This window comes from Penicillium chrysogenum (genome assembly GCF_028827035.1).
Source record: "Penicillium chrysogenum strain IBT 35668 chromosome Unknown utg000005l_segment0_segment0, whole genome shotgun sequence".
Classification (NCBI taxonomy): domain Eukaryota; kingdom Fungi; phylum Ascomycota; class Eurotiomycetes; order Eurotiales; family Aspergillaceae; genus Penicillium; species Penicillium chrysogenum.
In genome coordinates this window covers 6,374,838-6,389,447 of record NW_026622753.1, presented here as the reverse complement: position 1 = coordinate 6,389,447, position 14,610 = coordinate 6,374,838, and the positions used below count along the sequence as shown (strand labels likewise).

The 14,610-nt window shown below is 47.7% G+C and overlaps 6 protein-coding genes across 6 annotated transcripts; 5 read left to right on the top strand and 1 right to left on the bottom strand.

Moving 5' to 3' along the window:
- Window positions 1-237: 237 nt before the first annotated feature.
- N7489_010825 (uncharacterized protein) lies at window positions 238-2,717 on the top strand (the record flags this gene model as incomplete). Its single annotated transcript, XM_056716574.1, has 5 exons — window positions 238-260; window positions 374-1,791; window positions 2,351-2,397; window positions 2,459-2,642; window positions 2,701-2,717. The coding sequence occupies 5 exons, from the start codon at window positions 238-240 to the stop codon at window positions 2,715-2,717; spliced, it is 1,689 nt and encodes a 562-aa protein (XP_056564196.1).
- An 855-nt stretch (window positions 2,718-3,572) lies between these two features.
- Window positions 3,573-3,945, top strand: N7489_010824 (uncharacterized protein; the record flags this gene model as incomplete). Its single annotated transcript, XM_056716573.1, has 2 exons — window positions 3,573-3,774; window positions 3,839-3,945. The coding sequence occupies 2 exons, from the start codon at window positions 3,573-3,575 to the stop codon at window positions 3,943-3,945; spliced, it is 309 nt and encodes a 102-aa protein (XP_056564195.1).
- A 25-nt stretch (window positions 3,946-3,970) lies between these two features.
- Window positions 3,971-4,479, top strand: N7489_010823 (uncharacterized protein; the record flags this gene model as incomplete). Its single annotated transcript, XM_056716572.1, has 2 exons — window positions 3,971-4,018; window positions 4,060-4,479. 2 exons carry the CDS (start codon window positions 3,971-3,973, stop codon window positions 4,477-4,479), a joined length of 468 nt encoding a protein of 155 aa, XP_056564194.1.
- Window positions 4,480-4,811: 332 nt separating this feature from the next.
- N7489_010822 (protein tyrosine phosphatase-like domain-containing protein) lies at window positions 4,812-5,639 on the bottom strand (the record flags this gene model as incomplete). The annotated part of the gene is made up of 3 exons (XM_056716571.1): window positions 4,812-4,885; window positions 4,942-5,081; window positions 5,155-5,639. 3 exons carry the CDS (start codon window positions 5,637-5,639, stop codon window positions 4,812-4,814), a joined length of 699 nt encoding a protein of 232 aa, XP_056564193.1.
- A 3,891-nt stretch (window positions 5,640-9,530) lies between these two features.
- On the top strand, window positions 9,531-10,255 carry N7489_010821 (Hpt domain-containing protein; the record flags this gene model as incomplete). The annotated part of the gene is made up of 3 exons (XM_056716570.1): window positions 9,531-9,563; window positions 9,619-9,782; window positions 9,847-10,255. The coding sequence occupies 3 exons, from the start codon at window positions 9,531-9,533 to the stop codon at window positions 10,253-10,255; spliced, it is 606 nt and encodes a 201-aa protein (XP_056564192.1).
- Window positions 10,256-13,807: 3,552 nt separating this feature from the next.
- On the top strand, window positions 13,808-14,490 carry N7489_010820 (uncharacterized protein; the record flags this gene model as incomplete). Its single annotated transcript, XM_056716569.1, has 3 exons — window positions 13,808-13,906; window positions 14,026-14,344; window positions 14,417-14,490. 3 exons carry the CDS (start codon window positions 13,808-13,810, stop codon window positions 14,488-14,490), a joined length of 492 nt encoding a protein of 163 aa, XP_056564191.1.
- Between the last annotated feature and the right edge of the window lie 120 nt (window positions 14,491-14,610).

The window sequence follows — 14,610 nt, the reverse complement described above, 5'->3', positions numbered from 1 at the left end:
GTCAAAAATATTTGAATTGTGATGATAGGTTGTTGTCTGAAGAATATTGCTGATATGGGACAAGAAAGATTGAGGGGCCACAGGCCTAAAGAATATTGATTGACTAGGTGGGTGGAAGGGGGTTTTTATAGATGACCCCTGACCTCCTCCTGGATCCATCACGTTGCCCAAGTGCCTTCTCTCCGTATAAACAACCCCCCGACCTTCTAGATAGTGGACATGGGGTTCTTACATAATATGTACCCTAGGTACCTACCTAGGTAGGTAGTGAAGGCTACAGCTCACAGATCGATCGATATACACACTACTCACACCCAGAATGGAAAATACTATTTCCATGCCGGTTGAATAACATATTGCAACACGCCAAAAGCGGGGTTCCTCCACTTCCAGTCACCCTACCAAAATGGAAGCCACTAGAGCCACAGGAACAACAGTTCTACGGTCTCGCATGGGAGGGAGACTTTATTTGTTCTAACCCTAAATGGACCGTTGAACCTGACATTGGGGCTATAAAGCAGACAGTACAGTCGCTCCGGCCATCAAGCACAGTTGAAGTGACTTTCCTCGTTCAGGGTGGATTCAACAAGATCTACAACGTCAGCATAGATGATGAACCATTTATCATGCGAGTGTCATTGCCCGTCGATCCGCGTTACAAAGTCATGAGTGAAGTGGTAACAATGGATTGGGTGCGCCGTATCACAAGCCTCCCAATTCCTAGAGTTATCGCTCACCAACCGTCTCGAGACAATCTGATTGGATTTGAATGGATGCTCATGACCAAAATGCCCGGAAAGCCCTTTGGTGAAGTTTACCAGTCTCTTTCTTTCGATGCGAAGGCACGCCTAGTTAGGAAGCTTGCCGCAGGCTCAGCCTGCCTTTTTCGAAATCAATTGCGTGGAATTGGAAACATCTATGGCGAATCGTCTGTTGTTGAAAATTCAACATCGAGTGAAGAAACATCGTCTACTAGACAGCTGATCAATACCAAAATATCAGATCCGGCAAAGGAACCCGCCTTAGATAGTGATAGCGCACCCACGAGCGCGAACTCGGGAGTTGGCTTACTGAGTATCCCCGACAAACATTCTTCAGAATGGGCTTTACCTCATGTGGGCCGCATTGTTTCTATGCAATTTTTATGGGATTCACATATCCACCAAGATGTCCATCGAGGCCCATTTCGCTCAAGTGAGGACTGGATCACGTCTCGCCTCTTATTCAACGAAAATGACTGTCATTCGGCTCTCAATAAACATTCGGCTGGAGATCTTGATAGGGACGGTGAAGCTGAAGTGGAAGACGCTACAAGAACGCTGCAAATCATCGACAACCTCAAATCCCTTCTTCCTCTGGTCTTTCCAATGCACAACCATGACCCAGAGCCGTCAATGATATTCCATCATGACGTCTCAAAACACAATATCCTCGTTGATGACAATGGAGAACTGACTGGCCTCCTAGACTGGGAGTGTGTTTCAGCGGTGCCTTTATGGAAGGCCTGCTCCTATCCTTTGTTTTTGGACGGGCAACCACGACGCTCAGAGCCTATCCCTCCATCCCAAGATAATGGAGGTTCCAATGAACTGTACCTTGAACAGCTATGGCTGTATGAGGCCACTCTCTTACGCGATGCATTCATTGATGAGATGCGAAGACTAGACGCAGGATGGGTGGAAGTTTTTGATAAGAGCCAGGTCAAAAGAGACTTTGACTGTGCCGTGGATGAATGCGACATTGAATTCTCTGCCGTGGATATTAATGCATGGATCAAAGATATCACCGCTGGTATAAGTAATCCACCCACTCTGCGGGATAGGATGTATTCATTAGCTTGTCTCCCGACTGAACCAGTGCAACAATGATTGTGTTTTCAATTGCGATGGAAGGAAGGCCCCAAACCTATGAGCCAGCTCAAGATCCATGACCATCTACAATACAGAGACTGACTAATTACAATATAGTGAGATATCTGCCCTGACCACACCGTTGAAGAAGACCTGACTTTGTGGCTGTTGCTCCACAATTTCAAGGAAACGCGTACAATATACTCCGTACCCCGACCTAAATTATGTTGTAATTGTACAATAAAAGTCAAACCAATAAGTGGGCTCTTCCATCATCGTACATGCAAGAACAAGTAATCCTCCCTTTCGTTACATCACCGACCTGGGAAGTTGGTCGACTCTTCCATGGAAAGTTGTTTGTCTGATGACGTCAGAGCTTAAACCCTGGTACCAGACACTGTGCCATTTAGTACAAGTAGCCCCCTTCTGCTTCTGCCATTGACTTCATCTTTCATACAATCTACAAACCTTCAAATCAACAAACATCTGAGACTTTCAAGCTCATTTCAACAACCTCTTTAACAACAACATCATGGAAACCGCCAAGGTTCGCATCATATATCTGGGTGAATGCTGTCTTGTCTGAAGTACTAATACCTTAATTTTAGAACGCCGTTAACTACGTCTCGGAGACCCTCCAGGGCGGTGGTGCCCAGGCATCAAAGGAGGCCAACAAGAATGTCGCCAAGGACTCTGATGCTGGCTTGGGCAGCCGAGCTGAAGCCGCAAAGGATGCTGTTTTCGACAAGAAGGACGAGGCGTCCCACAACACCAAGGCCGACGTTAACAAGGGTAAGATCGTCTAACCCAAACAAAGCTGTGGCATGGAATCAATGCTAATGATATGCAGAGGCCGCTAAGCACTAAACGGGTGCTGATGGAAATTGAACCGCTGTGGAATATGAGATACTTTCGGGCTGGGTACGGGTTGACCCCGGATGCCCAGGACTGTCCGTATGGATTGGCCCCTGACCAATATGCTAGCACCTAGGTGCTGGGCAGACACAGCTCTTTATGTGTATAATATTTGCGAATGACTTTATGCCAATGGATGTAACTTGACATATCCTGAAACTTGCGCGCAATGTGCGTATGACCTGCTCTTGCCTTTGCCTTAAATCACTATTATATATCTGTAATCGAACATCTATGTTGACTGATATCGATCACACCTAATTTTAATCAACATCCCCAGAAACTATTAGCAGTAAGGTGTACAACTATTGAACCTAGAAAGCAACCTTTCAACCTTTTGAAGCTTGGAAACCTGGGGGTTGACTTTATCTGATCGGATCCATATGTGACGTCATATCATTGTAGAACAGGATATAATTCGGCTGGATCTCAGATAAACCCACTTGTCACTTCCAAACCTGGGGTTTAAGTTGTTATAATTCACGTCATCGGTGATCAGTAACTAACCAGGTGACAGACCCGAAAACAAGGAGGCGAAACAATTTCGCCCAATCCTACTGTGTACCGTTATGCTCACTAAAACCCTAATTCTACCTAGGTATACACACATTTCGTCATCGGGTGGAAGGAGGCACTTTTGTACAAAGACTGGTCTTAGGCTAAACTTGCCACTCTGGATTCGAAACGTGGTCTTTTATTTTGAAGCCACCTGCAGAATACTACTGTTAAGAAATCAGAAACTAAAACAGAAACAATACTACGCTCGCGATTGTCGCACAAGACCTCTCAGTGCTAGTCTCAGCAACAATGACATCGATTATTACTTCCATCAAGGACCTCCTTACCTCCATATTCGAGGTGATATTCTCTGTGGTGAAGAGTACGCTGGATACGGGGTATCAGCTACTCCTAGCTTTTGCCGACTTCTTCGCCGGTATTCCTAAGATGCTACAGCATCTGGTAAAGGGAAGCTTGGAAGCCACAGGCGGGGTCGGGGCATTCATTGCCAGTAAGTTTCCCGTGTGTAATGATTCCGACAACAAAAGTCCCAAGCTAATGGTTCTTGTAAAAAGGTAACATCGTCGTTATTGCTCTTATCGCCCTTGGTAGCTATGGCTACCTGGTATATCTACGCCGTGAAGGTCGCCCAGTGCAGGTTACGACCAAGAAGTCGAATTAGGGAAGAATCGAATTACAGATACACTATGACTTTACGAGTCCCCGGCGGAGGAAGATCTATGCCTATTGCAATAGTTGTTGAGGGCTGCGATACTGAAATACTAGATACTACTAGCATAGGAAAATCAGGAAGAAACTACTCTTGTCAAGCAGGTCATCCTTATATGAAGAAGACGAGATGACACGAGTGACACAGCCAAAGGGAGGAGCGCTACTTCGTTATATGGTGACTACCTCTTTGCCCTATCTCGACATTGAAAGCGGCGGCACTCAGATTGGGGTCTGCTGTAGTGGGTGTCAAATTGCTTTGGAAAAGGATCTGGGGTCATCTAGGGTTCAGTCTAATGCTTGTGTTCTACGGGACAAAGTGTACTCCTACGACGAATTCATAGAACATTTACGGGAATGTCGAGGAGCTCGAAATCTATGGAAGTTGCGGAGTGAAGGGGTTGACATCACCGATATCTCGGAATTCGTCAAGCGTGGAGGACACTTCAAAAGTCGAGATGTTATCATGTCCTTCAACAGCGAATAGCACGCGGAATTTCTATTTACGATCTTTCTAGTGAGCTAGCAATCCGAGTGATGCTTAGTTTTCTGATTGTAAGCCCGGCCCATGGATATTTACAGCGCATACAGGTTGTTAAAGACAGCTTCGCGGGACGCCAAGTCCAGTTTCTACGAATGCAGATTCAGAAGAATACATCCTAGTCCTACTCTTGGACGTAGAGAATCGGATCTCCGGGTCCTAAATATGATGGACCCTTGAATTGTCTTTGAGCATTAGATGGCTATAGATCCAGGTCATCTTTTCGTTACCCACTCGGTTTATTCAAGTTTATGTTGAGCTGCGGGCAGCTAATCTGTCTAATCAGCTCTCTTCTTGCCGCGCATGATCTTGCGTCTTTGGGCAATCATGTGGGTGTACAGGATATAAGAACCTAGTAGGTAGTCAGTAACTGATAATACAAACACCCCATAAGAAAGAACAACATACCAGGTACATAGATCACCAGAATGGCAATCAAAAGGTAACGGAAAAGCGGACTCAGCTCGCCAGCAGGACCAAGGGCCTGGAAGATGAGTGCACACTCGCTAGAGATACCGATGGGGTAGAAAACGTAGAAAGTGTTGTATCTGTTCAATGCGAAGCCCATCAGCCCGTTGAACACCGTAGCCTCGTCAGAAAGAAAAAAAGACCAAAACTTACCGCAGCCAGGTCCACCAGCTAGGAACCGAGTTCCCAGACAAGGTAATAGCAAAGAATCCATAACGGATAACCTCCGTAATTCCCCAAGCAAAAACACACCCCAGGTACGCATAATCACCCAGCTGGGTATCCTGCCCAGCACCAACAATCTCCCCACCAAACTGCGCCATAATCCCCCACACCAACAGCAGCCGGCTAGAAACCTGCATGGCAGTCGTCATGAAGGGCGCGCGCACGAGGCCCACAATACTGTGCACAACTTCTAACAGGGCGAGGGACTGCGTGGCCAGCAGTAGCGGGGAGAAGGTCTGGCCGAAGACCTTTGGGAGAGTTTGGTTCGATACATTGGCTGGGAGGAGAGAGGCCGTGTAGACGACACAGGTGCCCCAGGCGAGGAGGTTGAGGGTGTTGTAGGTGAAGAGGTAGGATTTTGTTAGGCCTGAAGAGCCGGAGCGCGGGGCGCTTGATGCTTTGGTTGAGGCCATTTTTGACCGGGGTCGTTTCTCGTCGGTCTCGTAGGAGAATTGGTGGTGATGTTGCCTTGGATGGAGGAACTAGAAATGTTGATTTGGTTGGGAAGCTCGCGATCAACAAAAAAAAAGGGACCGAGGTCGCGGTTCCTTACGTAAGCATTCTGGAAGAGCCCTAGAGCCCGCGAAGAAGCTGTGGAGACAAAGCGTGTTTGGGATCTGGGGTATGGCACATCTTTATTTTGTTGTTCATTAGGCTTCTTGGTAATGCACTATTTTATTGAGGGTATATGAGTATCGCTGTAGATTTTATGTTATCAGTACGGAGTAGTCGGGCGCTACATGCTACTTAGCCAATCACCCTTTTAAGAAAGCACCCATGCAGTCGCTTTGTTGTTCACTCCGAATATAATCCGTAGTCGAAATGTCGCATCCGGATAAATGCTCTCTGCAAGCCTGGATTATGCGAACAATTTTTAGAAGCTCTCTGCCGAGGAACAGGCTTGATATGATTCGCTCCAGGCAATCGAGTGCATGGGCCGGCAGCGAAGCGGATGGCTTCCTATGGAGGAGCTCTTGGCTGCCAGGGATACAAAGACTAGCTGACTCCGCGGTGTGAAACTGCACGATCTAGTCCAGACTACTGCAAGAGGCTGGCTGCCATCTCGTATTGCCGGCAGCACACATGCGTAGTCTGGCCTATTCTGGGCTTGACTGGTTTGGGTGGTATGTCCGAAAGGCTAGATGGACAGACGGGCAGATATCGGAGGGATTGTTGTTGGATGTGATTGCTCAGATTCGAGATGATAGCGCTTAATTTAAGGAGTTACTCGGTGAGCTTAGCGAGGACCCCACGTTCAGCAGAAGTACTTCAATTTATTGTCCGGTGGATTCTCCGGTATGAATGGAAGAGAGTGATGCATGTTAATTACCAAAGGCGAGGAAATCCATATAATTTGCATCATTTGTATTTGGTGCTACAGCAGCCATTCTCATGTTGTATGGAACCGTGGGTTTCACGTATGCGAACTGACATCATGGGCGGGGCCACTATGTCGCCCTGTATATGCCTTAAGCCTTTTGAGGAGATAGGAGGATCTGTCAGCACTTGGAGTGAGAAGTATACAATCTGCTAAACCTTGGAGAGAATTATTAGGGTACACCAAGTAGAAAGTAAACATCCCGGAGTATGTTATTTTGTAATTTGCTGTAATTGACGTAGCCGTATTTTGCTGTGACGCTAAAATGACATCAGCGGCTGGTGTGGGTGGAACTACGACCCCATCGTATGATGTCATGGCGACTATGCCATCATCTCATTGGTGGGTAATGATAGAGAATGTGCTAGTGCCAACCACTTCGCGCGAAAAAATACCAGGGGAAAGGAGATGCACGCCCCCATTTCTCTATATAAACAAAGATGGCTGCGGCTCGCGATGGACATATTCGACCTCAATTGATATACGGAGTATATATCTAACCTATGTTGTATACACCAGTCCTTTCATAGGAGAACCCGAACCGTGAAGCTCGACCAGAAAAAAAGCAATAAAAGGAACACCAAAACACCCAATCGTCACCGGTGACAGCATATTCCCTCGTGTCTTAGCCCAACAATATTACCCCCCTTTCTTCCCCTCTCGAGAAGGGGAAAAAAGAGCCGTGGAGCCGTGAGCTCACACATTGGTTCAACTCACTGTTACCGACTCAGATGGTGGAATCTATGCAACAAGCAGAACGAACAATTTCCGAGTTACTGGACACGGTCCTTTGAGGGCCCAGACCGACTGAATCAAGTCCTATCTGCGCACTTGGCCCAAGTCGATCGTGTTTCCCTGCTGTAAGAGCCGGGATTATTACGTCTTACCTTCTTTTCTTGTCTTTTTTCCTTTTTTTCCCTTTGCGGCTAAAACTTTGCTAGGACAGGGTGTTTTTTTTTCTGTTTTTTTCTGTTTTCAAGCAGTACAGCCATGAAAAAAAAGGTGATTCTCCAAAGAATGGCCCCAGGGACAAAAGGAAAAAGGCCATTGCCATTTGTTCCCCCAAATGGGTTCCCAAATGTTTCCACGTGTGACCGTCCAAACTTCCAAATTTCGCTTGGGAGAAGACCAAATGACGTTCCGTGCTAGGATCGGCGGTCCGATGATGTCGTCCTGCTGGGCCCTCCTTCCCGCTGCCAGATGGGTATAGGAGCCCTCTTTTTTGCGGTCAGAAAACGTGTCGTTTTTATTATCATTTTGTTTTTTGTTTTTTATACCCTATCAGTCTCCACTAAACCCGTACTATCCAGTACACTTACAGCAGGTCACCGAGGGGTTGTCCCGTTCATTCCGTGCATTTTCTTCCCGGACCCATCAGTTGAAGAACTGATGCCACGGTCGTACTCCACTAGACTCATGAACGGAGCACGGTGGAATTTGATCCAGAGATAACAGTTGGGACTGTGTGGCTGGAAATTTAAGATGATAACGTACGATTTAACCGAGAAAAAGTAAGTCGAAAAAGCAAAGTGTACTCCGTACAGAGTACAAGATTGCACTAATGGTGTCGGACGTCTATAGAATTGCTTTTTGAGAGACCTTGACGGAAAAAGAAGATAATCGCGTTTTCAGGAAGAACGAGTGCAATTAGAAACCATCGTATATACTGTAGCTAATAATATAACATACTATAGTTCCAGTGCAATGTTTCCCCCGAGTTGTTCAACGCCAAAATGAGAGGGACGTGGGATTAATACCAAATATTACTGATTTTATATATCCGACATACAATATTCAAGTGAGTATGAAATGAACAACCGTTAATTGTTTTATTTTTTATCTTTTTTTGGCAATTTTTCACAATTTTCTCTGATATCTTTTCCCCCAAGACCTCCAATTCCCATCTGTTAGTTTGGTTCCCTTCGGATTGGAATTGACCTACCCACCTTCTCTTCGCTTTCTCCGCCCCTCCGATTTCCTCTCTTCCCACCCCCCTCGTCTTCTTTGACTTCCTCTGCTTTCGTATCTTTTTCTTTTTTCAAGGTTTTTTTCCCTTCCTTTTCCTTTTCCTATTTGGGATCTATTGTCTCCTTTTTCGGTACGTGGTCATCTCCAAAACTGAGAGGGAAAGAAAAATATTATAGGTGGGATGGACTTTCCTATCTGCCCCTCTCTCTTCGAATATCTTCCTATTTTCGCTGTCTTCAATTCCCTGTCAAGTGGAGACCCTGGCTTTTGGGGCTGCAGCTCTTGCGATGCGCTAGTCCTTGTTTACAAGGCTGTGACTGGATTACCGTCCGAGTATATGCGCTGAATGGCCCTGTTTGTTCCCTCTAGCCCATATACCACCTCCACATCTGGTTCCTCTAATTCTTTCCCCCTCCAAGCCCTGCTGTGTACTACCCCTCTATTCCCCTCGAATCTTTTCTTGACTTTCCCTTTACCCAGCCCTGGTCGCTATCTTGATCACTCAATCTGGTGGCTGAATTTCGCCTCGGTTCCAGCCTCTTCCCCTTGGCCATAGACCCGGAGCCGCTCATATTGTCGTTGACAGCTCCCTTGCTACCTTGGTTCCTGGATCCGTAACACCTGCTGGCTTTGTAAGACGACATATGCGTTGTGTGCAGATCTTGCTATTCTGACGTCCTTGTTGTATCATCGTTGATCTTTACATTCAAGACCTCACATTCATTGTTTTGCCACACTCCATCCGTCCAAGATCTGGATCTGTTGCATGAATCTGAGCTGACTGGGATTTGCAAGCAGATCCCCTCATATTCCATCTGGATTGGCTGGGCATCAGACCGGAGAAATCGAACCCATTTCCATCCTACGATTGTGACGATCTGCGCATTGCACTAGGTTGCTCCCGCCTACTCCTTTAAGCATCTCCTTCACACACACACACACATACACATACACAACCATGGCACCAGCCGATACTAAAAAGGCCGAGTCGGTAAGTACTTCTTGGCCCGTGCTCGAAGGTTCCTCGGCCTGACATCCGAGTCTAGGGCCCGCCCAAGCTCTCTGATCACAAGGAAATCCTCGACGAGAGCACATTCGAACAGATCCTTGAGATGGATGATGATGAGGAGGACCGCGACTTCAGCAAGAGCATCGTGTACGGTTTCTTTGACCAGGCCGAGAACACCTTCAAGAAGATACAGAAGGAAATGTGAGTGATGTCTTACTTGCAGGAATTCGCGGTCATAGTCCTTTTACTAATCATTGCACAACAGAGATGACAAGAACCTTGCTGAACTCTCTGCCCTCGGTCACTTCCTGAAGGGCTCATCAGCCACACTGGGCCTTGTCAAGGTCAAGGAGGGCTGCGAGAAGATCCAAAACTTCGGCGCCCACAAGGATGAGACAGGTCTTATTGACGAACCGGATACGGAGACCTGCCTCAAGGCCATCAAAAAGACTCTGGATGAAGTCAAGGTCGAATATCGCAAGGTCGAGAAGCTCCTCCGCCGATACTACGGCGAGGAGGTGAAGGACGAAGAAGAGAAGCCAGAAGAGAAGGAAGTCAAGGAGGAGGAGAAGAAGGAAGAAAAGCCCAAGGAAGAGCCCAAGAAGGAGGCTACCGAGTCCAAGAAGGCTACCGAGTCCAAGGAGACTAAGGAGCCCAAGGAAGCCTCGAAATAAGCGGTCATGCGGACTGGTTGATATCCCTCCCTCCCCTTTTTTTTTTTTAGCGACGGATGGAGCATGGCAAATGGCTTTTTCTTTTTCATTTCCCCCTTTGCCCTTTTTCACTTACTCTCTCTTATCATCCCTTCCGACCCTGGCTCTTCTGGCTTTCTTGACACGTACATAACAACCTCCACCATATCTCCCCCTCCCGCCCGGACACTGGTGTGGAAACGGATATTCCTGGTCTGTCACGTAGGTGCAGGCGCGAGAATCGTGACGATTCCGAGGAGTCTTGAACAATAGCGACATACGGAAATCCGAGTGCCTCTGTCAGGCCCTGTTTTCTCTTAACCTATGCCTTTTCCAAGGTTGTTTCGTGGGTCGTATAGTAAGCATTGCGTCAGTCAGTATTGAGTACGTGTAACGCGAGTAGTAGGCACAGGGACGTCAGAAGTAAGAAGTATACATATGTACCCAAAGTAATCAACCAATGTACCTGAATAGTTTGAGCAAGGTTAAATATTTCCTGAGAATCAGCTAACTCCAAGCCGAGAAGTGGCGCTCTAAAAAGCTTTTTACCTTCAGCCACTTGCGTGGGCCTCTGGGGTCCCCCCGGATAACCTTGGAAGCTTGACTCAACCTTGGAACTTTATACTTTGCCCGATGCGGGATAGTCGACTTAGTCTCGGATATCTTGTCTTCCATCGTTCCTCGATAGGTTGTGTTAATCTGCTAGACCTGCCGTGACATTCAGCAGAGGGTAAGTCTGTTCACTCTTACTCTCCTTCCCATGCCCGGTTCACTCGGCTGTGTATCTATCATCCAAAGATCGGACAGCATCGCTCCAAATAGGTGGAATTCATTAACTGGTGAAATCCGATCTAATCGAAAGTTCTGATGTGTGTGTGTGTGTGTGTGCGCGTGATCAAGGCAACATATCCATTCTTCCACTATTCACCCCAACTGACAGCAAATCCTGCACATTTGCATCTGCATCCGCATCCGCTCTTGCATGGCTAATGGCGAATGGTAAACGGGCACCGGGGGCCTGCAGTATGGAGATGGTGCGACGCCGGCGACTTTCAACGGCGCGCTCACATATTGCTGAAGCTGAGATTTTGCTGGTTTGACTAGCTTGAGTTATTGCACGCTCTGTAAATTCTAAGTTCCACAAAGCGCCCCAGAGAGCGCTATTCTTTTCCAAGTCACGGTCTAATACGGCAGATGCAGATACTCCTCATATCTCCTTGATCTGGTTATCCCAGCCAAAGCTCGATCTCTCAACAGTCTGTGCCAGTATGCAATGCGGCGGGATTATGCAGTGAGATTCAAATCGCGATGGAGAGATAATCCGCCTTGGTTGGCCCTCATCTTGTGCACAATGTGACATCCGTTCTTTAATCGGTGCGCCAACGAGGGAAAGCTCCGTGGAGCCGAATATTGCACGGTAGGGCTTCCTGTCAGTATTTACGCGTCGCTTTCCTCCTTATGATATATCTAGTTGCTCTAGTCGCCACTTGCTAGTCGCCAAACTAGCCTTCGGTACATATACCAGCTGCAGGTGTATCTTCAACCATATCGAGTTACAAAGGCACTTTGTCGCTCGGAGTCCGCTCAAAATGATAGATGCCAATCCAAACAATCTGCCGTACTCGTTGCCACGTTGCTCGTCTTCAACCATCCTCCCATTGCATATGCACCCATCGCAAACGAGAGATTGAATCGAGTCAGGCCATCTGCCAACCGGAACCCCTTTCCCCGCAACGGGACGCAAGTACGCGCTCAACTCCAAGAGCCGATGCAGATGCAAGCAACAGCACCGATTCGGGTTCCGGTCTGTCGAAATTGTGCTTAATTGCATCCTGGCCCGGACTCCGGCCTGGCAGGTCACACGACATAACCAACGAGCGTTGCTTTTCTGCAGGATGCCCGCAAGCCGACGGGTAGGCACATGTGCCTTATTTGGCTTTATTCCCGGTTAGCAAGGGTGGCTTGAATATTTCGCTTGTTATTGGGTTGGGTTTCAGTGGGCCTCGAGGGCGAGTTCGAGATGCACTGTCTGATTCTCCTAGCTCGCTCCACACAGTGGATGTCTTCAGTCGAGAATGGGTCTTTCCGGATCTGGTTCTGTTGAGCTAAAGCTGTCGACTTCCTTAACGGCGGATGCGTACAGGTGAGTGGAAACGAGATTAACATCCAGAGATACTAGCCTTCTCTGTCGATTACCTGCCTATTACTAGGTCGGACGGGGACCTCGACGTGGATCCGGTAGTGTGTACTCCGGGCAGTGTACATTATACAAACTGGCCTCGAAAACACACCCCTTTCTCATGCATGCAAGCATACATATCTCTACCCGTCTGTCTCGGATAGCGAACCTGAGCTCAGTAAGTCGCCCTCGATATACCAAAACCACTTAGCCTGCCATCTTTGCGCTCAGTCCTCGATCCCGAGTTCTGGGTCCACGATGACTCTGTTTGCGATTGTCTCGGTTTATTCGACTTGTCACCTTGGCTCGCAATACGTTTTTCCTTTCTTTTCGAAAGGGTGAGTGATAGGTAGAGGGTAGGAATAGGAGGCTCTGTACTACTTCCCTCTCCTTTTCTTCTTTCCCCTCCCTCTCTTCTATAATAGTAAACGCGCTCTCGTTTGCCATATCGAAGCTTCATGCTCCCAGCCTACTTCCCACAGAGAAAGACCGTAGTACAACGCCGTAGCCCTATTCGTTAGACTCCGGCCCCCAACGGTTTACTCACCCTGCACACGCTAATCCACTAAAAATGAAGTACTCCAGCCCGGACCGCATTTGACGTAGTCCGGGGTTGTATATCAACGGGTGTGCAGTGATCACCCACACGCACATTGTACATGTACCACCCGACTCCACAAATCCTGCAAGAAGTACAGTAGCGTCTAATCCAGGCGAGAGAATCGTAAGCGCGGAGAGACAAAAAAATCACGGAATAACCAAAAGGAATACCTCGGCCGCAACACTGGCCTCGTGCCCTCCCTTTTTATCTTCTTTGTTGGTCATGCATGCACAAAAGAAACAATAATAATCTTTATTTGCAGATGGGGCGTTAGAGGTATTGTCTTAGCCTCGAAGTACCTCCCTTAGACCCCTGCTCTGCTCCGGATCCTTGGGCTTGTGCTATATCGATTTGATTGCAGGTTCGTCCTTTGCCCCATTTCCCCAATTCCCCGCTTGGTCTGATTGCGCCTGTTTCTGTCTCTTGTCTCGCTGTCCGTTCGCTCTGCCTCATTCCGGCATAGACGTCTCTGATTGTATCGGCACCGCGGCTTCGGCGCCATGCAATTCGCAGCCAACGGCCGTTAGATGGGTTTCCGCGCCTTTGAGATCTGTTTGAATGGGAGGGGAAAGGGATATAAAGCCTGGCGATGGCACGGGCTGTGAGTTTAGTTCTTCAACTTTGAAACTCATATTCATATTCGCAGATCGTTTTCTTTGTCTTGATTTCACGGCTGATATACAAGCTTGATTCTACTCTTCGATCACATTAAATACATCCCTCCATTCAATCGAAGAATATTGAATCCAACAAAATGCCTGTCGGACCTCGAGTATCCAAAGAAGAATTCATGCATGCATTGGGTCTAAACCCACAGGACCCGCATCATGAACAATACTACCGCGCCATGCGAGTAAGTGTGCCAGCCGAATCTTTAACACTTACCTTCTTCCCTTATATTCCTCTCCCTCCCCCATCTCCCATATACAAATACACCACAGATATTCCAAGAACTCTCTAACCCCACCCCAGGATGAAGCAATTATTGTCTACAACCGCATGAACGCCGATACCTCCAACCTGCTGGACAACGTGCGCGCCGACCCAGCAACACGGCCCCCCTTCTTCTGGCACCATATCCGCCCGGACTGCCAGCGCTGGGGGATCCTCGAGATCTGTCACAATGCGCCGCCACTCGTGCGCGGCTTGTTCGAGCGCGGGGCGACGAATGGCGAATACGGCCCGAATTGGGTCGCTGGGTGGTTGTTGTATAGTGTTTTTCGGTCTCGGGATGTGAGGAATAATCGGAATAGGAGGAAGGGGGAGGTTGGGGGTGCTGGTTCGGAGTCTGGTATGTATTATACCTTCTTTTTGGCTGCTTCCAAGGTTTATTGGTGAAGGTGGTGCTGATATATGGGTATAGATAAACGTACGAGGCCGGAGGAGACGACACAGCCGAAGAAGTACTACGATCCTGTGCGGAATGGCACGCTGTGATTTTTTTGGAATTGAAGGTGTTTTCTTGGGTTTTGCTTTTTGTGCTCTGCTTTTTGCTTCATATCCATGCTGTTTAATATCTTATTGTATAATTGAAGTATGAAACTCTAAGACTATCGA